Consider the following 25,029-nt stretch of genomic DNA (forward strand, 5'->3'; position numbering starts at 1 on the left):
CTGCTACAAAATTTCCATTGCAGTTCCTACACACTACTGTCGCTGTTGCCTTTCCATGAATGAAGGCATCATCAAAATTGAATTTCACTCCTCCTACTTCCGGTGCTTGCCACACCGATGGTGTTTCGTCATTCTTCTCCCTTCTTGTCTGTCTATCTTTTTAAAATCACTATGCATTAGTTTTGTTGCATGAATAATACCTCTAGTAGACGGCTTTATTCCTTCAAACAACCATTTATTTCTCGCCTTCCATATAAACCACACAATATAAAGTTTCTCCATACTTCATCTTCTTCTCTATACTTGAGCTTAACTTCTCCATACCTACCGATTCTTTTTGTTTTTCACTCTTTTACTTTTTTTTTTTTTTTTTTATGAATTTCACTCTTTTACTTCTGAAAAAGTTCAAAAATCTTTCACTCTTTTTTTTATTAGGATCCCACACATATATTACAAACACCTACAACATATTAATATATCTATATATATATTGGTCCACATATTAAATATACATCTATATATACAAATAATTTGTACATATGCGTAGATTTTCAACAAAAATAAAATATATGTATAGATTATATAAACAGGTGGTCGGGCGGACAATTAAACGGTCGGATTCAGACAGTACGTCGAACAAGGTATTGTCTTTGTGTCCGTCCATTAATTTTAGTCGGTTAGTCAGATAATATCCGTCTCAGACATCAGGTGTCCACGACTTGGTCGGTCTGAGGCAGAAATGAGTAGATTCGGGCTCTTGGATTTTTTTTCCCATCTCTAGCCAGGCCCGACCCTGGGCCCAAAGCGAACAAAGCGTCGCTTTGGGCCCCCAAATTTTGGGGCCACATTTAGGAGGATTTTAAGGGGAGGTGTCTTTATCATTTTCGGCCAAGTCTACAGTTTTATAAAGGAGAAAGGCCACATTAATGTCATTTACCCACGTTGGGTCCCAAAACAACGTGATTTGAAGTATATAGGGGCCCCACAATAAAGTCTTTTATTCCACATTACATCTGTTAGTCTCTCTTTTTTGTCTCCTACTATAACAGTATAACCTACTCCCTCCCAAGTCCCACCCATCTTTCTGATTCTCGCAGTACGTGTTAAACGTCTTGTTCTTCCCTCTAATCCCCAATATTATAATTTAAATATTACCTATTATGGGTACTCATATTAATTGATTTCATTTTCTTTTTAGCTTCTTTTATTAATTTATAGGGTACATACCTATGGTTCTAATATTGTCTTGATTTATGGTTATCAGTTTCATCTTTACTAACAAAATATCATTATTTATATTATTATAAATGTGAATTTTAATTTGCAAATTTAATAACAAATTCAAAATATTTGTAATATAACTATGCACCACAATATTTTTTTTATTTATATTATGACAAAGCTATTATTATTATTACAAGTACAGACGGATAGTTTGCATCATAGGCACGATAATTTCTTAAAAAATTAGTCAATTTAATTTGACTCAATTGAGTTCAATATGTCAGATGGTAGTTGATATGACAACCTATCTTAAAGACCTGAAAGCTAACAACTTATTAATTTGTTGGTCAATTTCTTTTTCATCTTTCTTGTTCGTCGTATCAACTACCATCGCGAACTACGACTGACCACCACCAACGGTGGAGTTAGGATTTTATGTTAACCCGGACTAGCCTAAAGTAACTAAGAGAGCCAAAACCACCCTAGCTACCATTCATTTTTGTCATAACTTTGCATTGCCAAGAAGTATGATGGATTCGGCCCCTGATTCTAGCCAGGGGCTGCCTACACATAGCTCCGCCCTTGACCACCACCATGATCTCTCCCTCCCTCCCTCCCTCCCTCATACACACATCTCTCTAGCTGAAAAAACTAGAAGTGGGAGATAAAAAGATAGAGAGAAACATCATAATCAGTTGATTGGCAATGGTCGATGATCATGTTAGAAGATAAATAGGGATGTTTCTTATAAAAAGAGCAAATAAAATTTAGGGATTCTAAAGCGAGTCGCCCTTCGTTAAATTTTTGAAATAATTTAAATAAAGATTCATAATACAATTTGTTAAAAAAAAAAATTGTGTGCATATATAAAATTTAAGGGCCACATTCGTGAATTTCGCTTCGGGCCACAAAAATGTCAGGACCGGCCCTGTCTCTAGCCTTGCCCACACCTGCCCCATTGACACCTTTGTTTTTTTTGAATTGTTCAATATGTGTCTCGAACCCTTGATTGGAAGATTATACTTCTTATCACTCCAAGTTTGTTGGCCATTGATTAGGCCATTGACACCTTTGTTAATACTAATATCTATTAATTAGGTCAACAATTATACATGAATTCTTTACTAATCAACTTATTCAACTACAATAATCGGTTAGAATCAAGCACACCTTCCTCAAGAGTTTAAGATTCCACACAACTCAGCCAACTAGAGAAGCAAGTGCTGCTTGTAAAATAGATACAAAGTCTTCTCTTGTATATACTTTATTTACTTTATGTAGGCTTCTCTCTTACATACCTTGGAACAGTTGGCGAATCCAATCAAAGGTAAGCCTTAATTTGTTGATTCAAATCCTTAACATATCTGTTCAAAGATCTATCTGTTAGAAGTTGTTTCTATGATTTCTCAACTGTTTCAATTTGACTTATGGAGCACAATTTCCTATTTCTAGTATAGATTGAATAACAAACCAGTAGGTTTCTTTATAATACTCATAAATCAAACTTATAGATTAATGAATTATAACGATCTAGAATGTTAATGGTTTGTTGAGATTGAATCAATAAAATACAGTGTACGCCCTAGTTCATCGAATTATTATCATTATTGAAATGTGGTTGATTTAGGTTTCCGTTGTATATGTTCGTTGTTTCTTTGATATGCTATTTCCGAGTTTATCAGTTCGACTCTTGACAACGAATATTATGAAATGAAAAATTAACTTATCTTATTTGATGATCGAGGCGAGTGGTCACTCTTTCCTTAAGACAATCATGTCCCCGCAATGGTGCTAACGGTTCTACAGACACTTGTCTCCTAAGATACAACGATCGCGTAGTATAGAAAGAAGCACTACAATTCTATACGCTCCAACGAACTTTGAGTTACTATGCTCTCATACACGACTCTAGACGACTCAATATTTGTCTTCAAAATACTCTACTAAAAGCTGTCCAAAACCTCTCTCTAAAAGAGAAATCAACTTGAGTATTTATAGAGTAAATTGTGACTCTACAAAATCAACAAGATGTCTCTCCATTGAGTTGTGACTACCCATAACTTGTGACTTTTCACAAGTACCTATTTGATATAATTTCGCTCAACTAAAAATTATTTATATAATAAACAATTTTCCAACATGATATAGCAATGGCAGTTGCATTCGCTAATGTTGGATCTAAGTCTGGTCTTGAGAAACTTGACAAACATCTCCTTACCCGAAGTTACATTACTGGGTAAGTCTTTTCTAGTTTTTTTGCACTAACATTTCTTCAGTTTCTGTATCAAATTTTTCATGTATGCTGTGTTTTCGGTTTTCAATTTCAGATACCAAGCTTCAAAGGATGATATCACCGTGTATGCAGCTCTTGCAGGAGCCCCATCATCTGAATTCGTTAACGTTTCTAGGTGGTTCAACCACATTGATGCACTTTTGAAGATTAGGTAATAATTTACTCATAATCAACTTCTCCTATGTTGTGTTTTTTTTGTTGATATCATGCTAAGTTTATTTTACTGTTTCGTGTAGCGGTGTTTCTGGAGATGAAAATGGTGTCAAAGTTGAAGGATTTGCTCCTATTACTGAAGAATCTGTCGCCGTTGCCGACTCAAAGGTAATTTGTGTCCTTCTCTTTTGAAAAATAAATCTGCCCTGAAATGAAGGTTCTTTTCTGGGATAGTCTGTGTTTACCATATCAATGTGTTAATTATAGAACTTGGGTGTTCTGAATCAATTGAGTTATCGATTCTATTCCGATATCAGTTTAGTTGAAAATGTGGGTTTGAGAACCAATATCTCAATGTGCTTTTTTTACTTGATTAAGATGTAATGAAATTGACAAGAATATGAACATAAATTATGTTCATTGCAGGCAGCTGATGATGACGACGATGATGATGTTGATCATTTTGGAGAGGAGACGGAAGAGGAAAAGAAAGCTTCGGAAGAACGTGCAGCAGCTGTCAGGGCTTCTGAGAAAAAGAAAGAGTGTGAGTACAGTACACTCATTTTAGTTGGAACATATATTAAGTAGATTATAAGTAAAATTGATGTTTTGCTTAAGTTGTACTAAGTTGGGTTATTATCTTTTTCTATAGCTGGAAAGTCCTCAATTTTGATGGATGTGAAGCCGGACGATGAGACTGACGTGAAGAAGCTTGAAGAACCCGTGAGAACTATTCAGATGGAAGGATTGTTGTCGGGAGCCTGTCAAGTGATTTCTATACTTGATTCAAGTTTTGTTTCTAAAACCCTGCCTTTTATCGAGTATCTTTCAGTTTATTCTAGTCAGATTAATCATCTTCTTATGTCAAAACATAAGATTTGTTCATTAAATGGCATTTCTTTCTTACAAGACGATCTTGTCAAATTGTTAGTTGAAACATGATTTACAACTGTTGAGTGATTCGAAATCAAACAACTACTAGTGTTACCCTTTCGGATTTCATGTTCATCCTAACTATATGACTAGATTAGAATAACTAAATCGAATCATTCGGTATAAATGTTTTTAGCTAACTAGGCACTTGAAGAACATCATAAATACTGAATTGAAATACTTTATTTTCTCCATAATCTAAGAATTAAGGAGACCATGTTCTAAAACAAAACTAAAATCAAAATTAAAGTAGCGCCTATAGAAGACTATGATCTTTCTCGACTCATCTCAGCAACCCTTGCTTCGTATGCTTTTGACAGGTTCATCTCTTTATCAGTTAAATACTCAACTGCCACTTGCTTCTGTCATTCAAAATGTTATGAGCATTAGGTATCTCATACCTTAAAGGAAATGCATTTGATTGATTTAACTTTTAACGTTTATACCCGAACCAGAACTCTCAGTTTCGTTCTCCTTTCTTCCAGGTATTTTGGGCAGTTTGTCTTCCAATGGCCCGTGACATCACAGTAGAAACATTTGCTTTCGGGAAGAACACCTCTAGACTTGGTTTTGGCAACTCGTTTGCCTTTACCTTTGCCAGATCGTTTCTTTTCCGTTTGCTTCCCTTTTCGAAATCCTTACCTTCTTGTGTACTAAGAATCTCATTCTCAGTTTCAGGTAATTTGATATTTTTCTCAGCTTCCTCAAGGATTGATAGCAATTCATCCATGGTGACATTTCCAATCTTCTTGAAAATGTTTGTTCTGACATCTTCAAAACCATCATGGAGAGAATGCAGAATAATGTCAGTTGCCGTTCAAATTTCTATAGGAGTTCCCATCCATTTCATGTTTTCTATGATATAAATCATTTTTAAAACATGTGGACGAACAGGTTGTCCTACCTTTAAGCGACTTTTAAGCATTTCCTTTGTGGTCCTTATTTTCTCCATTGCAACTTTCCTTTGGAATATATTCCTCAGGCGTCGAATGATAGTGTAGGCATCTTCATCCATGAACTGATCTTGAAATTTCGGTTCCATGGATGCCAACATAAGGCATGTTACTCGGAATGACCCGGGACAAGGTCCAGGACACTCTCGGCCTACACCCATTACTTGCTCTCGGGTCAGGCCAAGACATGCTTTGACATGAGCCGAGCATGCCTTGGCCTAGGGCCAGCACGTTCTGGCCCGTGCCAAGTGTCTCTTGTATGGGCCAGAGATGTTCCATACAAGAGACACTTGGCACGGATGCCAACATAAGGCATGGTACTCGGAATGACCTGATGAACTGATCTTGAAATTTCGGTTCCATGGATGCCAACATAAGGCATGGTACTCGGAATGACCCGGGACAAAGTCCGGGACACTGTCGGCCTACACCCATTACTTGCTCTCGGGTCAGGCCAAGACATGCTTTGGCATAGGCCGAACATGCCTTGGCCTAGGGCCAGCACGTTCTGGCCCGTGCCAAGTGTCTCTTGTATGGGCCAGACATGTTCTGGCCCTTGAGGTTGAGATGCATCCTAGGCCGTCTCGAGCTGGAGGTCCGAGACGCCTATGGTATGCCAAGACGGCATTAGGTCGAGTCTGAAACACGCCTGGCCTTTGCCTTAGTCCTAGGCCGTCTCGGACTCAGACGCGTTCGGATTTCCTAATCACGTCCTTGGACGCGACCGGGAATCCAAGATGCGCACGAGTCTGAGACAGTCTCGATCTTAGAGACGCGTCTGTCTGGTTAGAACGCCTCTTGGCAGGACGGGAAGTTGTTCAGACCAAAAAAAAGATTATGTTTTCTCTCTTCCACCTACTGGATTTTGATGATTCATAATCAAAAATCAGATTTGAAAACCTTTTCAAAAACTTGTTAAAACTTTAACCTTTTCTTTCGATAAATATTTTAAAAAAAACGAAATTTTGAAATTTTAACCCATTGAAGCTCTTTCAAACTCTATTTCATTAAGCCTAAATCTTATTCAAACTAATCAAATTGATGTCCGAAAATCTATTCGAACTTATCTATCCAAATAAACAAGTCCGAATCTAATTCGTCTAGCCAAAATTAGCTCGTGCAAGAGGCTTTGACGCCACTGTTGGGTTATAGTGTCACCTAGTGTTCTAAGCGGAATCTCAGACATCTAATATGCCTAACACTAGTTTCCAGGATCACATGCAAGAAATAAAGATGAACCAGAAACGGTTTTTTTTTTTTTACCTTAATCGCTTTCCCGCGAACTAAATTCCAACGCCTTTTCAGAAGAGAAACAGCTCCAAATTGTAGCTCCTCTACTTGAGACACCGAATAGGTAGACTTGAACTCCCTTCTTTAATGTCAGCTAGGACCTTATTGAAGGTTGAGAAGAATTTCTTTCTTCTTTGACTAGGTAGATGATTGGGAGCTTTTTCCCTAAAATCCCTCTCTCCAGTTGATGTTTGTAGAGATTGATTTTCTTTTGACAAAATTTCATACCTTTTCTGTTCTATAATTAGTCCTTACATAGAAAACCCTAGAGTTAGAATCATATTCCAATTAGGATCCATTAAGGACCACAAAAAAGATAAAGTCAGAAACCCTTTCTGATCAGGACTCCAGATGGGATTTCTTGTCCCATCTGGACTCCTTAATGTGGCCGGGCAGGGCAGCCACTTTAATAGGTTGGGATTGGCCGCCCACTCCATATGGCTGGCCATAACATGGACGACCCATTCCCTTTTTGGCCTGGGCCTTCTTTCGGGCCCGGTTCTTTCTATCTTTGTCTAGACTCTTTCCGAACCTTTCTGGCTTATCAAAGTGGATTTAATCCATCCATTTGTCTAGCTCCCACTAGTCAATTCTCTTCGTTCAAGTCACCACTCTTTGGTGTAACCCGTTGTGGGATCCGGTCGATTTTAGTCGCGAATCACCGAAGTGATCCGACGATCGTAGTTGGCTTCTAGCTAAGCATTACGATCCCTAATTCAACCTGCCTAGATGATCTTCCGGATAAATTCATCGTAATCCTATTCGACAAATTGAGTGCATTGTCATCTTGGTCGAGGACACTCCTTCAGAAAGACATCTCCTTCAGACCGAAAGGGCATATCCTTCATTCTTATCTCTCCTTCTTTGTATTCTTTATTGCAATATAGATGCTTGAAATCTTCAAAAATTATTGTAAGCAGTGTGAAAGGCCTAAAAATCTATGGAGAAATCAAGTAATAACAAGAGGTATAAACCCTTCTATGGAGATGAGTGTTGAGGGTTTAGGGTCTCCATCTCTATCTCTCTCTTTGATTGAACAACATCTCTATCTCTCTCTTTGATCGAACAACAACTCTATCTCTCTCTTTGATCGAACATCATCTCTCTCTTTGATCGAACAACTTTTATTTCTCTCTCTTTGACCAAACATAATTGTAGGGGTTTCTCTTTCTTTGATCGGACAGAGTGTTAGGGGTTTCTCTTTCTTTGATCGAACAGAGTTTTAGGGGAGGGACCAACGTTTAATTTTTTGGATATTTTAGAAAATAGTGTTTATCTTTCCCTATCCTAAAAGGAATGCCCTCCCGCTCTAATGCACTGCCTTTATTAAACATTGCTCTTCCTATACCAAAGACCTAGTTTCCAAATTATAGTAATCAATTCAGTCTCCTACCTATTTCAGAATCAAATTCAGTTGCTTCAATCAATGATCAAAAACCCTAATTTCATCCTTGAGAGCTTTTGAAACTTTAATTTAAGAAATGGGCCCCGTGTCCCAAAATAGACACGACCACGCCCCGACAATTCACAGACGAGACAAAAATCCGGCAGAGTCTCCTCTGTAAATTGAACCGGTCGTACCTGTAAAACCTGTCATGCAAACCATACATCCGCATATACAAGAAAAATAAACTAAAGCGGAAGCTAAACAAACTCAACTCAGTTTCGGGTCGAAACCCGAACCACATAACAAAATATAAAAGCCTCTTACACATCGATACAACTATAAACAGATCTAAGTGTTATATATATACATATTCGAGTTCAGTTCTGCAATAACTACATAACTTTAAAATAATGGAAAGCCAACAAACGAAAACCAAAGAAAATGACGCAACACCTCTAGCCTCGTCAGACAAGATCACCGGCTGGAATACAACTCCGCCTTGAGGCTACGACAAAGCACCTGCACACTAACAACTGGTATGGAAGTACGAAAAGAATTTCTGCTCGAAGTAGGATTAAATCATCAGACGATTTCGACGAGGATGATCCATTGGTTAACCGATAACCAATTTCAAGAAACAGAAAGCCTGGAACTAGAGATAATAATAGTTCAATTAAGATTCTTAAAGTCAACCTTAGATATCTTCTATTGCTTGGTATTTTTGCGACTCTAGTTTTCGTTTTCATGATTTATTATCTTCTTACACATGTTGAAGAAGCTCAGAAGCTTAGTGTTATCACTCCATTTCCTGCACCAAAAATTATGGATCTTCCACAGGTTAATATTGAAGTTAGAGTTTTCTGTGATTTTGTTTAGTTATTACCCCTTTCGAAGTTTAGGTTGTGATTTTTGGATGAAATTTTCAAAATTGTAGTTTCAAGGTGACCATAAGGAAAGCTTGTACTGGGGAACCTACCGTCCGCATGTTTATCTTGGAATCCGCGCTAGGTATTTGGTTGTCGTTACTAAACTATGAGTTATAACTATCTCTGATCATGTTTGTGTTTTATGGATGTTGTTTAGTTGCTTAATTTATAATTCGAGAGGATGATTTGCATTGATTTAAATCGAAATAATTGTGAAAAACTAATTTTTGTTTAGGACACCACGGTCTTTAATTGCTGGATTGATGTGGATTGGCATAAAGGATGGAAGGTATTTAATGCGCCATATTTGCCAGGACTCAGATGAGCTCAGTAGCTATGGGTGGACACATCACAATGGGCGGGATTATGGTCATCAAGTCATAGTTGACCACGATATGACCTTGACGACAAGTTTTCTGAAATCGAAAGGTGATGGTAGTGGCTATGGTGGAGATTGGTCAATTCGTGTTGATATGCAAACTGATAAGTATATACCCGACCTTCGTAATTTCTTATTTAAGATCCGCGTGTAAATATGTTAAGCATTTCAGTTCATAAAATTTGAATTATAGGATTTCAAAATTTTGTTTCTAGCACCGGAGAAATGATAACTGCTGAATTGGGTATAAAATTCCATGAATGAAACCATTTTGTGCATTTGTCTATGCCCCTCAGTTTTATTTTTTGTCATACCTTGACCAAGGTATTGCTCAAAACAATGGTCATAAGACATATCTGTTTGCCCTTGAAAGATTCTTGGCTATTGCGGCTTATAATGCTTTCTCATCGTGTCTTATCGATTAGTGATGCACTTGGAAAGTGAATGAAGCATTTGCATATATCTATAGAAATTAACCCAATGGATAATGTTAGTTGAAGAAAACCTATCAATTGAAGATTCCCTTCTCCATGTGTCAAATAAATCAACGACCTGTAGTCAGTAGGAAAGAACATATATCTCTCTCCTTCAAAATTCATATCACCGGGACAAAAGTCTTGCAAAGCCTTTGCTTCATAGCCAACTTCCATTTCTCTTCTGAGAAGGCAGCATTGGTTCCTTCTTATTGGTAAGTGCTGGAATACGGTTTGTCTTAGTAGGGATCCACTGTAAGTCGATTGTGCTGTAATAGTAGGAATCTGTACGGGTATTTCTGATTTCTAGTTCTAGAACTTATTTTTCTGTTAAGCATAACATTTCGAATATAAATATGCACACAAAGTGGGAATTTCCATTGTAAATTGTTCTTTACGGTCTTCTTGTAGATCTAAACTAGATGAAGAAATATTGGCAACTGGTCATCTGTTCTTCTACGTGGCGGATGAGGAAGGGAACACTTTAAATGTAGGTGGAGAGAAATTGGGTAGTCATGATTCATCTCTTCTGGCATATGGATCACGCCAGGACATTGGAGATTGGGAACTGCATATAGATGCAACAGTAAGTACAGAAGCTCGAATGGTTAATTGAAGTAAGAAATGTGGAGCAGTGACCAATCATAATGATAAGCTCTTTATTATAGATGGTTTTTGTTGATGACTTCAGATGACATTTCTCCCAATTTTGCAGGATAACTCGGAAATCCATTATTCTGGTTTCAAAACTCATCACTTTCATAACTTAACTGAACTTGTCCAGGAAACCCTGGGAGCCCATGTACGTACAATTCCCTATGGTACACTTGTGTCTGATAGTATTATTTCCCGTGCAGTGTTGCTTTGGAGACAAAACTATAGCTTTATCAGATTAAATGAGTTTATTTACAAATGTAATTGATGGCTCAAGTTATTGATTTGATATCCAGGCGGGAGGAGTAGGTACGCTGCAGCTACCTGACACATGTGATGATTCTCCCAACACCTTAGTTTTTCAGGTATGATGTTCCTTTTCTGCATCACTCTGCACACCTTGTACTCGAAGACCGCACTAACAATTTCCATCTCATGTTTTTCGAATTTGATATATCCGCACTCTTCTACACAAGATTTCCGCCAAGTTTCCATTCAAAGTAGATATTGGGTTTGTATCTGGAACTGAATCAGAAAGTTCAACCGTTGAACGTGTCAATAACATCAAAGGTATTAGCTACAGCCAGTATCTCAATTTCCAAATACTTATTGCATAGTCTTTTATTTTGACACTGGTTCTGTACTCCTAAAGGTATTACCACTTTCTAAGCTGTCTTTGATGCGAATGGGCAATTTGTTTCCAATTTTTATTTGCCTTTAGCGGATTTTCATGTGATGCTGTTGCCAAGTTTCAGGAAAGCTACTGACTAATCAACTAATTGAGAAACAACGTGCTTTCGAAGACAAATATAAAAGGCTTTTCAATCTTACAGACAAGGTATCCCATCCACATTTACTAGAAAGTTTGGGCCCTGGGGTTCACTTGTGATGAATTCTTGTGTTGGATTTATCTTTCCTCTTTTTTGTCTGTCATCTGCTATCCTTTCTCCTGCTAGTTTTATTTTTCTATGCCGCAAAAAGAGGTAGCTTTATATGTAGTTGTAGTAGTCAGTACACGTGAAAAATGTGGTCAAGTTGCTAGCAAAGTTACGATTAATGGAAAATAGACCTAGCCCAGGTCAAGGTTTGATCATGACTCAAGAAAGTACACCTGACCAAGTTCATAGTTAATCAATATAATTTGTAGTGCAACTGCTTTGTGAACATGATGAAGATTTGTTGTATGGCTGACCAAAGTGTTTCTCTTTTTAAGTCAAAGAGTCAAATTCTGCGAGTGCGCAAATGGGAATGTTGATAAAAATATGGGTTTCAAACTTCCTTAGCGTTGTAATTCCAGTTTATGCTGACAGATCATCTGCCTAAAAGAAGCCATTCTGATTCTCTGAAGCCATTTTATTGTACATTCAGGTCAATTCTGATTCAGTGATTGTGGGCAGGGCAGCTATTGGAAATCTACTTGGTAGCATTGGCTACTTTTATGGGCAATCAAAAATCGCTCTCGGAAAAGACCTGAGCGTAAGTTGCAAATGCGCTCACACATAACCCTCTCAGTAAATTATTATTTTTTTGAATAATTTGAATTAATATTAAAAACGACGAACGGAAGGAACTACAAGCACACGAAAAAACAAAAAGCAAAACTAGGACAGGTTACAACAGGATACCCTCCCAATTAGAGACGAAGTCGACACAAGACTTATTCCTAGCCCAAGCTATTTGCATGCTCCAATGGAAGAGAGTAACAAGGATATCCTCCACCTCTAGATTAGACCGGCCACTTGACTCTTTGAAAGTCAGATTCTTCCTGTTACCCCAAATGGGCCACACTATAGCGAAGGGGATCAGAGACCAAAGGTCCCTCTTGCTTCTATTCACAAACAGCCCATTCCATTGCTCCAAAGCCTGGGAAATAGACCTTGGACTGCACCATGAACTTCCGCAAGAAGAGACGAAAAAAGACCAGATGTGAGTCACTCTTGGGCAGTGTAGGAGCAAATGATTCACCAATTCACCATCCTTTTTGCAAAGAATGCATCTATTGGGCCAAGGCATTCCTCTCTTTTGAAGTTGATCGATTGTAGGAAGCTTTCCTAAAACAGCAGCCCACACCACGAAACTGACTCTAGGGGGAACCTTTGGAGAAATCCCTGCGAGTTAAGTATGCATATATGTAAAAAAAATGAACTTGTTTCAATTGTTACTTCAATTTGAAATATGTCCAATTAGCGGGTTTGCTAATATGACCCTTCTTGTTTATGGGGACCTGAGGTTGCTTTTAATGGTCCACGTGTCTCAAACTCTCAGTGAACAATTGGTGTTAGTTTTAAACCAAAAAAAATTATTGTTTTGGTGTTAGTAAGACACCTATCTAATTGTCTAATACTTAATGGGGTTTGTTGACAAGTTTTAAGTGAACCCATAATTGGGTACTGGTTCATTAGTTTGCAAATTGAAGTTGTGAGTTTGCTCCTTGCCTTGTCTGGAGATCCAAAATTGATCCTTGAAGTGATTTATCATTCATGACTCCATAAGTACTGAAAATTAATCTTCTCATCTGAGTTTGAAATCCTTCTCTTTCTCTGTTGGCCAAATCGGTTTGATGTGCATTTGCCTGCTTATTACGTAAAAACATTTTATTTGGATAAGCTGATTGGAGTACAAACACTTTGAAAGAGTATGGAACTAGTGCCTGATATGGCGACACCATTTCCGTAATGGCTCTAATTTAGGTTCTATATTAGTCTGCGTGTTATAACTCTGCTGTTTTTAGGGGTGTGTATATCCATGTTTTCCAGATGGCACTCCTCTCTTTCTCCGTTCTCCGTTCAACGTCACCTGTTCTGTATTGATGCTGGGACATTTTCTATTTCAGATCATGTATGGCGAGGATTTTGTTTCATATTGGCCAGCTGAGCTGTATAGTGCTGTTCCAAGCAGACCCGTATTTCCAAGGGGTTTCTTATGGGATGAAGGTTTTCATCAGCTGCTAATCTGGTTAATTTCCTGCTTCTAAGAATTCTCTAACCATTTTTATGGTTCCTTCTAGGCTTCTAGCCATGTGAACTCGATCAACATTTTTTCAGTTGCTTGTGTTGTTAAGAACTAGGAATGCATTTGCTCTTTTGGGATGCTGAAGTCATAGGTTCAAGTATTTATATGGTGTTGTGTGTTCTGCATCATTTTTTATTTTTACCACAGCCGTTGGGACATAGAAATTTGCTTGGACATCATTGGCCACTGGCTAGACTTGATGAATGTTGATGGGTGGATACCCCGTGAACAAATCTTAGGAGCTGAAGCTCTGAGGTAATATGAGTAATTTTAAACTAAATTATGTATACATTATGTGATGGAGGTTTGATGTACAATAGTTATAATCTTTGCAATCTTGTCATGGAATATTGCAGTAAAGTTTCAGAGGAATTTGTTCCTCAGCACCCAACAAATGGAAATCCACCAACTTTGTTCCTAGCTCTACAAGGTTAGGTTTCTCTTCTCTATTTATATTTTGGTACTTTTGTTTTGCCTTTTCTTAATAGAGCTTTTTCCTTCATTTGTGAAGCTGGAAAATAAATGCATTTTCATATTCTAATTATTTCCCGCAAATTATGCATGATGTCAATACAAATGATAGAATCCAGTTTTACATTGAGAACTTGTTTCAGATTTAGTTCGTGGCACAATTAAAAAGAAATTTACTACCAGTGAGAGAAACAAGATCTCTTCGTTCTTGGATAGGGCATTTGTTCGCCTGGAAGCCTGGTTCCAATGGTTCAATACTACACAGACAGGTAAGTTTGATTTTTTACAATGGATGTTGATTTAAAAAGTCTTTGTGTGTGTCACAGTGCAGATGAAACCTTTCTTTACTTTGCATTAATCTGTCATTTGGAAGTCTTTATAAGATGAGCTGCTATATGTGCTTCAGGAAAGGATATTGGCAGCTTTTATTGGCATGGAAGAGACCAAACAATAACTCATGAACTAAATCCAAAGGTATCTTTATTGCACCATTGTTCTTCTCCACGATCTCTTAATAAGTAACTATCTCTGATTCCGTTACAGATATAGCATACATCAACAATTGTCATGTTATGTTATTCATTTGTATATCGATTTCCAGACGCTCTCCTCTGGTTTGGATGACTATCCACGCGCATCACACCCCAATGAGGAAGAGCGCCACGTGGATTTACGATGTTGGATGCTTCTTGCTGCAGATTGCATGCAATCCATTACCGATCTTCTTGGAAAGAAAAATGACCTGGGGAAGGTATTATGATTAAAAAATTCATCTTATAAGCTCAACAAAAGGGAGAAAACAATTTATCTTATTACTTATGAACTTCAAGGTTCATTTGTTGGATTAAAAGGGCCTTGAATTTCAATATCTGCAGGAATATCAATCGATGGCTCAACTGCTCTCCAATTTTGAGCTTCTAAATAAGGTAGTCTCTATTTTCTTACGCCTCTGATGTTGATTTCGATCATCAACCAATCTTATAACATAAGTAATTGAGACCGCGGAAACATGAAGATGTTTCCACCACTGAAATCTACCTAGATTACGTAATCTTCATAACATAAGTAATTGATATCCTTAGCGACTGTATGTTTCCTTTGTGATCTTGCTGTTCTTTTTAGCTATCCAAACATCCTTTTTGTTGTCGTACTTGCTAACATGTTACTTGTTTTCTAAAGCTGAGGTTTTTTTTTTTCCTTTTCTTTGGCTTTCTGCCTTTACATTGTTATATGTTATTGATATTTGTAGTTAAATATATATAATTCAAATATCCATATCTTATATCTATAGATATGAAATGCCTGAACCCTGAAGTTGTTATAAGAATTCGAGAAGATCTAGAAGTTGCTTTAGCAGCTTTAATGTATTTTTTGTCGAAGTACTAATATATTGATTTGCAGATGCACTTGGATGATGTTTCTGGCGCATATTTTGATTTTGGAAATCACACCGAAAAGGTATGTTCCGCCAATTAATTGTTTGCTCGGAAGTACTACTTGTGTATGGTTCTGTTTATACACGATAGACCATCATGAATTTTGGTGTTCTAAGGGCACTATATCTGAACCCACCAAACCAGAACAGAAGGGCACACATTTTCTAATTTCTCAATCGTCTTAGTTTCATTTGGTTTCTAATTCCTCAATTGTTTGAGTACTTCAATGGTGCTCTCTGATAAGTTTGCATTCATAAAAGCTTGGAGTATATTCGAGAAAACCACAACTCAGAACAAATTTTATATTTTGAATTTTTGGACATCCAAATCTCATGCGCATCAACTTGGGTGACTCCGATGAAAGCTGTGGGCATGAAATTTAATTTTTTTCTATCATAACTTGCCCGTGTCTTGTATTGTTCGGTTTGGTTACCTTCATTCTGTCGTTCAAAAAATCCTATTATTTGCTTATGGAGTTCGCTTTCAAAATCAAAAGTCTGGCTTAATACTTGGTAGGTTCGCTTGAGTTGGCGACAAACAGAAACCTTAGGCAGCAACCATGCCAGTCGAGAGCTTGTACGAGAAGTTATGGAAGCGCCACAGTTGAGATTAGTTCCTCATATTGGTTACGTCAGCCTGTTCCCATTCATGATGGGGATTATTCCGCCTGTAAGTTTCATTAAGAAAATATTACATCTTTCATGTAGATATGTTCATAAATTTTATCTTGTCGCAGAACGGCACTCGGTACTTTGTTGCCTCTCTTAATTAACTCTTCATGCTTCCCGAGTTATGTAGGATTCTCCAATACTGGGAAAACAACTTGATCACATTTCGGATCGAAGTACTTTCTGGACAAATTACGGCCTCTGCTCTCTTGCCAAATCAAGGTATAATTATTCTCTTGTGAAAATCTTTTTTACTCATTTTTTCATTATAACAACTCAGTTGTTTGATGCATTTGTGAATCATAAAAAATACGAATTACCATCGTCTCTGTGACAGCACTCTGTACATGAAATACAACACGGAGCATGACGCACCATATTGGAGAGGCTCAATTTGGATGAATATGAACTACTTGATTCTTTCAGCTCTTCACCATTACTCCCTAGGTATTTATAATAGACGAACCCAATTACTCATTTGCCTAAATACATTAATCTGCATATATTTTAATCAAAACATGGCTGTTGCAACTGTTCAAATGATTAATAGATTTTGATACCTAGAAAACAGATAAGAAAAACAAAATAACTCATTTTTCTCCATAAAACTATATGAAAATGGATTTGTAGTTCGACGCACAAACTATCAAAGGCTTTGCTTTTTTTCACTTCTCCAATTTGCTCTTTTAGTTACAGAAGAGAGCAGTAAACCGAGTGAATACTGAATGGTACCACTCTTTGTTTTTAAACTCTTTTTTCCATATTTTTGCAGAGGATGGACCTCATAAATTGAGATCAAGGACAATTTACGAGGAGTTGCGGAAAAATCTGATCAAGTATTAATTTCTACTTTTTTTATTATAATGTTTACTTCGAACCCAGTGATTTGTCAGTTAGAAACCAGTTACTTAGAAACATTTTGTGCGTCTGTGACAGGAACGTAGTCGATAACTATTACCAGACAGGGTACCTGTGGGAACAGTACGAACAAAACAAGGGGAATGGAAAAGGAGTACGACCATTCACAGGTTGGACTTCTCTTATTCTTTTGATCATGGCAGAAGCTTATCCTGAAATCTAGACCTTTTTACGAAGTTGGAGGATGTATTTTCTTGGCTATTTTCTTAATGGTTTTAAATCTACTTTCACCTGATTCTATCTCCCATGAAAAATTCAAACAAAGAAACTCTAATTATTCTACGTGTGAAGTCTAAATTGAGGTTCTCTTGCCTAGATGATACTGTTGAGATCATCAATTTAAAAGATATTGTAACACTCTAAATACTTAAAAATTACTTAGGTGTCATCTCCTAGATAGGTGGTTTTGTTTTTTGAAGTTGAATAGACAATTGAGATCCTCAAAATAATTCCGAGTTTCTTCTTGGAACCTCTTGGATTTGTAGTCATCACATCATTATAAGATTGGATTCGAATTTTGCACTTTTTTAAGAAAAAAAGAAACTCAAAAAATCGTAGGTGATACTCAGAGTTTTTCAGTTTGAGTTTAGTGCTTGTTGAAACTAAAATAGTTGATTCATAAACTTGGAAGAGTCAATTTCTTGGGTCAAAATTAGACGGAACCCAAAATTTGACTTTGTTTCAATCAAGCGAGACAGAATCAGAAGAGTCATATTCGGAGAATGAGGTGAAAGAGACAGCAAAAAGAAAACAACCCATGTTGAAAAATCAATATAAACTCCTAACATAATCAATAGAGGACATATCATAAATAAATTTTAGAACATAAGAAGAAAAACATAATGGAAGCAGCAAGCAAATGCAGTAGCATAATCACGCTTTGATCGTAACGCTGTTCAAACAAAGACCAGATGGTTTAATGGAGGAAGTCTGCCATTCAGAACCTGTAACTGCATCTGGATCATACAACAGTGTTCGATATCCAGGTTCTTTTTCAGACGAGAACAATAACAACTTCCCATCTAAAACTCCAAATTGAAATCCAATCCTTGAACTCCCTGTCAATGGTATTGGAACCATCTTCCATGAATTATCATCTGGGTTAAAGATTGCCAATTTCCTCTGATGTTTCCATTCCATACAGAACAATTTATTTCCCAGCACAGCATGTGCAGTTACCATGACACATCCATTCTTCATCTCAAGCCAAGTCTGGTTCTCAGGATTGTAAACATCGACAAACTTTGAGTTCCCGATAGTAAAGCTAGATCTTCCTCCCATGATATAGAGTTTTCCTTGGAAACTGCTGGCGAAACATCCCCATCTAGGCCGACGAAGACTTTCTATTAGAGTCCAGATATTCGTGTCTGGGTTATAGACCTCGACACTTGAGAGGCTTTCACCATTGAATCCATGGCCTCCTATGGCATATACCAAACCATTGACTTCTGAACAGGCGAAGTCATGTCGGGCCACATTCATATTTGCTAATGTACTCCACCTGTGGTCAAAGAAGACGACTTAAATTAACGATATAATAATTTAGTTTATCTTTTAGAAGTTAGGTGGTATTTGTTTTTTTATTGCCTGAAATTTAGTCGCCTAAGTTGGACTTGTTTGAATCTGAGTTTTGGTCGGCCACACATGTCATTTTAGGTTGGATAAACAAATGTTCTGAAATCTGACTCGAGCCGATTGGGATCTCTAGTTAGATTTCATAAATGAATTTGAAAAAGAAACGCCACCCTAAGTTGCATAATAAATGAAACCACTCTTATTAAAAGGAATGAGACAATGAGCGGTGTTAAAGATGGAGTTTTATGTCCGTAAATAATAGTGATTCCCACAATAACCAAATGATATTTTTAAGTCATTCGCGACGAAAATGCAGAACGAGTAACATCCAGAGAGAATCAAGAGTCTTTACCTGTTGAGGCAGGAATCATACTGCAAAACATCAGCAGAAACAGACCCCTTACCCTCAGACACTATATAGCCAGCCATGATCAGAAGCTTCCCGTCAAGGACAACCACGCCAAACCCGGCTTTTCTAGGACAAGGCATTGGTGGAAGGTTTCTTCGTTCTTGTCCAAAAGACCGCAAGACCTCCCAATGGCTTCCCTTTCCTTCTGTATCTCCAGTCAAAATATAGAGCCATTCCTCAAGCTTACCAGCCAGTCTCCTGACTTTTATCAGTTCCTTGCTTTGGATGAACGATCTCCATCGTTTGCATACAGCACCCATGGCTGGGAAGTTTGAACGGGGGACAAGTGCGAGGCAGTACTTACCCAAATCGTCAGGAAGTCCAGGTAAAATAAGAGTATAAGTATTAACAGATCTTCTAGGAGTTGATTGGGCATTCATTTTTGGATGAGTTGGTATATTTTTCCGAACTATAGTGGAAAAACACATTCCTGAATCTGTAATTTGTTTCTTTCCACGTTCAACACCGGGCATTTCCTTAAAAGGCAGCTAAACAAGTTATAACGAATGTTTATAACTCTTACACCCCATCAAACAGGAAACTACTTTTGATTAATGAGAAAATAAGAATATGAAATTAGTTGAGAACTTGAGACTAGAGAAATTCATGATATTCTTCACCTAAAAGTATTCTACGAGACCAATAGATAAAACCTGTTTTAGATTCGAGAAATTTCCACGATTCTGTCTGATCTAATTCGAATCCCATGTCAGAGCTTTTGCTCTTCGAATACTTCTTCCCTATTGATCTACGAAGAGTTGCACTGAAGTTTATGTTGTAAGAATTGCTCCTTCTCCCAAACATTTCCCCAATATCTGTATCGAGTTCAATACCAGTATTAATAAACAGGGTTTAGCCTCCTGCAGCATCCATTGTTGAAGTTCAAAATCTCTGCTGTTATGAAATTGACAAAACCTAATTAAAAACAATAATCTCCCATCTCATCAACTAGAATCTTTATAACTTGGACAAATTACAAAAGTCACTAGCTTTACAATTAAAATTGATAAATCCAAAACTGATTCGATTCGAATAATGGAAGAGAAAAAAAACAAAAGAAAAAGGTCAAAAGGGAACAATTTGCAATGAAATTTTAATGGTTGAGAGTTAGAAGGGATTCAGTATCACCCATGACCCATCTCTCTCTAGTCATTATCAATCTCAATGACTGAAGGAATTAGAAATCTCATTTAAATGATTAAAGCCTTTTTTCTCAACCAATGAATAAAGAAGAATCAGTAAAAACTTGGGCAATTTTGGCAACCCAAAACAAGTTAGATAAAGAAAGACTAGAATATTTGAAAGAGACTGTTAAAATTCATAAGTTAAGCAAGCAAGTCAGATAGCAGAGGAAATGAATATCAAGATCAGAGATTCATATCTATCTATATATGTAAACTACTTAATAACCAGATCTGACAAAAAGGGTCGCATTTTTTTTTTCAAAAAAAAAACATGAAAATTTTGCAGGAAAACAACCATCTAAGAAACTTATTTCAAGAGCTGGATGATCAAAAAATAACTGACACAGGAAATGAAGATAAAGGGACAAAATAGCTTAAAAACGAGAATGATGAAAATCTTTAGATCTGAATATAGAACAATAAGACAGAAGGCAATAAATGAAAAGGAGAAAAGAAGAACTGATTTGGATTAGCCTAATTAATTGATTTGAATAGTAACAGAAACAAAATCATATACTAGTAATGAGATTGAACAATACGAAATCAGAAAGTATACTCACTGTGAGCTTCTTCGAGTTCGTCAATTTTGATAAAAGAAAGGAATTGATTCAATTTGGATATAGACAAGAACTGGTTTTTATAGAGAGAGAGAGAATTCAAATTTAGAGATAGAGAAAGAGAGCTGACGAGGTCGTGACAATGTCCGAAATTTCGAGGATGGGAAATTAACCACCTACTGATTTTCTGACGCGGAAGGAAAACTTTAGTCTCTCAAAAAAAAAAAAAAAGGAAACTTTCGTGAAATGACAACAAAATCTCGAGCGTAATTACTCGATCGTTATCATTTTATTCATTTTTTTAGTTCCTTTACAATAATGTCAAATGACCACAAAATCTCGAGTTTTTGCTTGTTAATTTCGCTCCAACGACATTTAAGACCCTTCGGAGCACGATTTTAGTTGTTCTTTGAAGTGTTCGGCAAATTTGTTTACCCGTTGATCATTTTCGATAATCGCATCGGTGACAACAGGTAAATAACCATTAACGAACACAATATCATCTACATGACTATAACGCTTACTAGAAATCGATGAGTTCAGTGTTTCATTAAAATCAAAAGTTTATGCGACTCCATCATTCGATAAATCAACTTCTGAACAATTATTTGACAAATCAAAAAAGCTTTTGTTATTATATTTGGGGTCTAGACTAGACATTGAAGAGATAAATAAAGAAAATAGAAAGATAATTTGTGACGCCCCGTGTCCCAAAATAGACACGACCACGCCCCGGCAACTCACAGACGAGACAAAAATCCGACAGAATCTCCTCTGTAAATCGAACCGGTCGCACCTGTAAACCTGTCATGCAAACCATACATTCGCATATACAAGAATAAACTATTAAGCGGAAGCTAAACAAACTCAACTCAATTTCGGGTCGAAACCCGAACCACAAACATACAAACGCCTCATACAACACCGATACAACTTATAAACAACTCTAAGTTTTACGTATATACATATTAGAGTTTGGTTTTTGCGATAAATACATAACTTGAAAATAACGAAAAATCATATAAAACGACATAACTCTGCTAGCCTCGTCAGACAAGATCACCGGCTGGAATACACACTCCGCCTCGAGGCTACAACCAAGAACCGGCACACTAACAACTGGTAGGGGGTCAGAATACTCACCGACACGAGTTATTCTGGTAGAAGACCAATCCAAAACCCATCACGTTTTCAAAAGTTCCTTTAATAAGTTGTAAACATCATGACAAAACGAGTTATCAAACCAGTTACAGTATATACTATATACAAAACCATTTTCCTTAATCTAGCAAGTAATAGCAGTGATTAGCTGCCCACCCATGGTGCGCTCCCAATAAGAGGAGAGTACCTCAGGAGAACCTAGAGTGCGTTAGATAGTACCAGCCCATTTATGGCACTAGCTAATGCACTACGTCTCCTCGAGAAAGAGACTTACCCCTAGCCGGTAAGCCCCTCTCCCACTAAGGGACTCCGCAATCATTGAAGAGTTTACCTCATGATACATATATACCTTAAGTATCTAAATACGTTTTTGATCATCGAGTTCGAATAAGAGAGCCGTCCCCCAATACCCATGGAAGGACCTGAACCTCATTCTCTTCGGTACCCTGTCATGCATCTAATGCGATCTTTCAAAATCAGTTTCATTCGTATATCAAAACCAATATTCATATTCAATTCATTATCTTATCAAACACGGAAGTGGAACAACCAAGAGTCACATCGCCACAAAGCAGAGGGATTCCCAATCAATGTCACCTCCCAGACGAGCGGTCAGGAGTACGTCCCTGAGCCTCGAACTGGAGGCACGAGCACCAATGGTCAGCAAGTGAAGCACTCTACTCCCACAGGTCTCATGACTAGTGTCGCCCACCTCACCGGTCTCACACGGGTCACACCCGTGTCCACATGTCATCCTACCCTCAATGGCTACGTGCCCGTAGGTTGACATAATCCGCAGTCGGGTACATACAAGAAAATCTCAAGTAGTTCACAATCATCGTAAAATCAGTTCGAAAACATTTCTCATATCGCATCAAAATATTTCAAGCATATTTCAGTTCATCACATAAATCGAGTTTCATGCTACCTGAACTCTAGTTATAATGGCGCATATATAACTGTATAATCTAGCATATTCATTATCTATAAAACCATGCTGGATAAAGGATTCAAAACCCCTACCTCAGTCCTTGCATCACCAAAGACCTCCCGCCTGCCAGACGACCTAATTCCTCCTCATTCGCATACTCTGGGATAAGGAAGAATAACCAAAAATCGAATAGAAACATCAGGTTCTAAACGAAGAACCTTGCACGACAAAAGCAATAAAGAAAAGAAAACATCGAAAACTTAAAACATAAAAGCAATTTCGTCAACTCTGGAAGACTTCAAATATAATCCGATTTTTTGATCGATCTCTTACTTCGTATCTATCTCTCCTGAATATCTGAAATGCCTACGAACCAGTCAACCAACTTCCCATAATTTCTATTTCTCATTTTAGAGTCTCCATAAGCTGACAAATCATATAATGAATTCCATACTATAAATCTATAGCTGAAACGGTCAATTTATATGGAATATGATAAAATTCGGGTAACCATCTATATTCCAGTTCATTCTTAAAACTAGTCTAAATATGAAATTCGAGCCGTAAAATAATTCGGCAGCACCCCGTCGTCTATATATAGTCACCCCAAAATAGTCCATAACATTCTAAACATGATCCTGAACATAAATCATTAGAAGAAGTCGAATAATAATCGTCTAAATAGCTCCAAATTTCGATCCCAAATAAAATTAGTACAACTATACAGTATACGAAATAGCTATCATAAAACCACCAAATTCGGACGAAATTCAAAATTCTGAACAGATAGATATGTAGAACAAGTCGAATGGAATTACCTGGAACAAGTTTCGTTGAATTCCGACCACCCGTGCGAAGAAATCAGCCGAAGAAATTCATAACTTTTATAACCCTGAAAACTAAATCGATTTCTCAATTCTCTGCCTCACTCTCTCGGCTTCTTTGTTTGCAAATGACATTTGAAAAGAACCAAAGGGATTTGAATTGTAAAGTGGGGTCCACACATAAAAAATTACTTTCTCCAAAACGCGTCATCATGCATGTCAAAGATACAAATGGGGTGCCACATGTCACATTACAAAGTGGCCATAGATTTAATTTATTGTAAGTCCTTCAATTTATATACACTCCATGAATAAGTCCCACCAATATTTGTACCCAATTAATTCAATTTCTATCATTTACTATTTAATCCCTAATTTGACTTTTTCTAAGTGCCAAATAGTCCCTCTTCTAACCGTTGCCTTTTATTTGTTTAACCGAAAACATGGGATGTCACATAATTAATAAAGAGATAATTGATGGAGACGAGAGAAATATAGAGAGTGAGATGGAAGATATTGGGGTGCATCCCCGTTAAATAAGAGACCCACCCCAATACTACTGCTGGGAGATTCCCAACGGTAGGAATTTGGGGTTTGGAGCCCGGGAGGTAGGACACCCAACCCCACCAAGGCTCCCGAGTTGGAGCTCTATTAGCTGGTTTAGGACTCTCAAATTTGAATTTGAGAGCACAACCCACATTGGAGTTGCACTAAAGAGAAGAGAAAGGAAAAGGAAGAAGACACGAAGAAACGAGAGATAAAAAAAATTGTTTTGAGTTAAGGTCAGGGGCCGACCGACGACATTTTGCCGGAGAAGAGAGAAGATGGTTCTCTAACCATATTTGGTCTTTTTTACGGAGTCTTGGGTGAAAAAGATATTGCCTTTAACAACTTTGACATTTCCTCTAGAACTTCCATTCACGGTGGGACTCCCTTTCTCTTGATCAAGGACACAAAAGTTGTTAAATTTTATCATGTTGAAAATATACAAAGATACAAGATTTAAAAAGAGAGAAAAATTATAAGGCTCAAAATTCGGGTCAAAATATCAAATGAATCCCAATCTGGATTAATAATGCAAAAAAAAAACCCAAAAGTTAAAATTACAAACATTTTTGAAAATTTCTGAACACAACATAGTTTGCTCTCAACAATTTTGTATTTGCTCTCAAAATTTTGTAAATGTATGAACAAATTTGTTTTTGTTCACACATAATT

General features: G+C 37.2%; 2 protein-coding genes and 1 long non-coding RNA gene across 9 annotated transcripts; 1 reads left to right on the forward strand and 2 right to left on the reverse strand.

The window, feature by feature from the left end:
* The first annotated feature begins 509 nt into the window (after nt 1-509).
* On the forward strand, nt 510-17,485 carry LOC147532683 (mannosyl-oligosaccharide glucosidase GCS1-like). Of its 3 annotated transcripts, XM_086645762.1 has the most exons (30): nt 2,267-2,551; nt 3,373-3,460; nt 3,552-3,668; nt 3,754-3,838; nt 4,097-4,214; nt 4,323-4,460; nt 4,924-4,993; nt 5,089-5,281; nt 9,009-9,070; nt 9,168-9,241; nt 9,395-9,646; nt 10,423-10,597; nt 10,727-10,813; nt 10,962-11,030; nt 11,142-11,235; nt 11,421-11,503; nt 12,034-12,141; nt 13,499-13,620; nt 13,825-13,932; nt 14,034-14,107; nt 14,292-14,417; nt 14,555-14,622; nt 14,750-14,899; nt 15,024-15,074; nt 15,550-15,606; nt 16,101-16,253; nt 16,383-16,474; nt 16,590-16,699; nt 17,025-17,088; nt 17,189-17,485. In XM_086645762.1, the coding sequence occupies exons 8-30, from the start codon at nt 5,113-5,115 to the stop codon at nt 17,331-17,333; spliced, it is 2,493 nt and encodes an 830-aa protein (XP_086501888.1). In that variant the 5' UTR covers nt 2,267-2,551; nt 3,373-3,460; nt 3,552-3,668; nt 3,754-3,838; nt 4,097-4,214; nt 4,323-4,460; nt 4,924-4,993; nt 5,089-5,112; the 3' UTR covers nt 17,334-17,485. The 3 variants fall into 3 exon arrangements, with proteins under 3 accessions (XP_086501887.1, XP_086501888.1, XP_086501889.1); XM_086645761.1 differs by lacking the exons at nt 4,924-4,993; nt 5,089-5,281 and adding an exon at nt 510-780 and having other exon boundaries at nt 2,163-2,551; XM_086645763.1 differs by lacking the exons at nt 2,267-2,551; nt 3,373-3,460; nt 3,552-3,668; ... (2 more) ...; nt 4,323-4,460; nt 4,924-4,993 and having other exon boundaries at nt 5,035-5,281.
* LOC147532684 (uncharacterized) lies at nt 8,492-23,943 on the reverse strand. Of its 2 annotated transcripts, none has more exons than XR_015227272.1 (3): nt 23,806-23,937; nt 23,080-23,146; nt 8,492-8,766 (listed from the first exon to the last, which is right to left on the reverse strand). It is a non-coding gene; the product is annotated as an uncharacterized LOC147532684 (long non-coding RNA). The 2 variants fall into 2 exon arrangements; XR_015227271.1 differs by lacking the exon at nt 8,492-8,766 and adding an exon at nt 21,754-22,014 and having other exon boundaries at nt 23,806-23,943.
* Nucleotides 17,910-21,238, reverse strand: LOC147532685 (F-box/kelch-repeat protein At1g67480-like). Of its 4 annotated transcripts, none has more exons than XM_086645766.1 (3): nt 20,899-21,238; nt 19,098-20,048; nt 17,910-18,671 (listed from the first exon to the last, which is right to left on the reverse strand). In XM_086645766.1, the coding sequence occupies exons 2-3, from the start codon at nt 19,625-19,627 to the stop codon at nt 18,044-18,046; spliced, it is 1,158 nt and encodes a 385-aa protein (XP_086501892.1). In that variant the 5' UTR covers nt 19,628-20,048; nt 20,899-21,238; the 3' UTR covers nt 17,910-18,043. The 4 variants fall into 4 exon arrangements, with proteins under 4 accessions (XP_086501892.1, XP_086501896.1, XP_086501893.1 ...); XM_086645770.1 differs by having other exon boundaries at nt 19,098-20,014; nt 20,899-21,157; XM_086645767.1 differs by having other exon boundaries at nt 19,098-20,045; nt 20,899-21,149.
* Nucleotides 23,944-25,029: the final 1,086 nt, after the last annotated feature.

Source organism: Eschscholzia californica, unplaced genomic scaffold (assembly GCF_041429995.1).
Source record: "Eschscholzia californica isolate CP2 unplaced genomic scaffold, dmEscCali1.0.p SCAF_6, whole genome shotgun sequence".
In the NCBI taxonomy this organism is placed as follows: domain Eukaryota; kingdom Viridiplantae; phylum Streptophyta; class Magnoliopsida; order Ranunculales; family Papaveraceae; genus Eschscholzia; species Eschscholzia californica.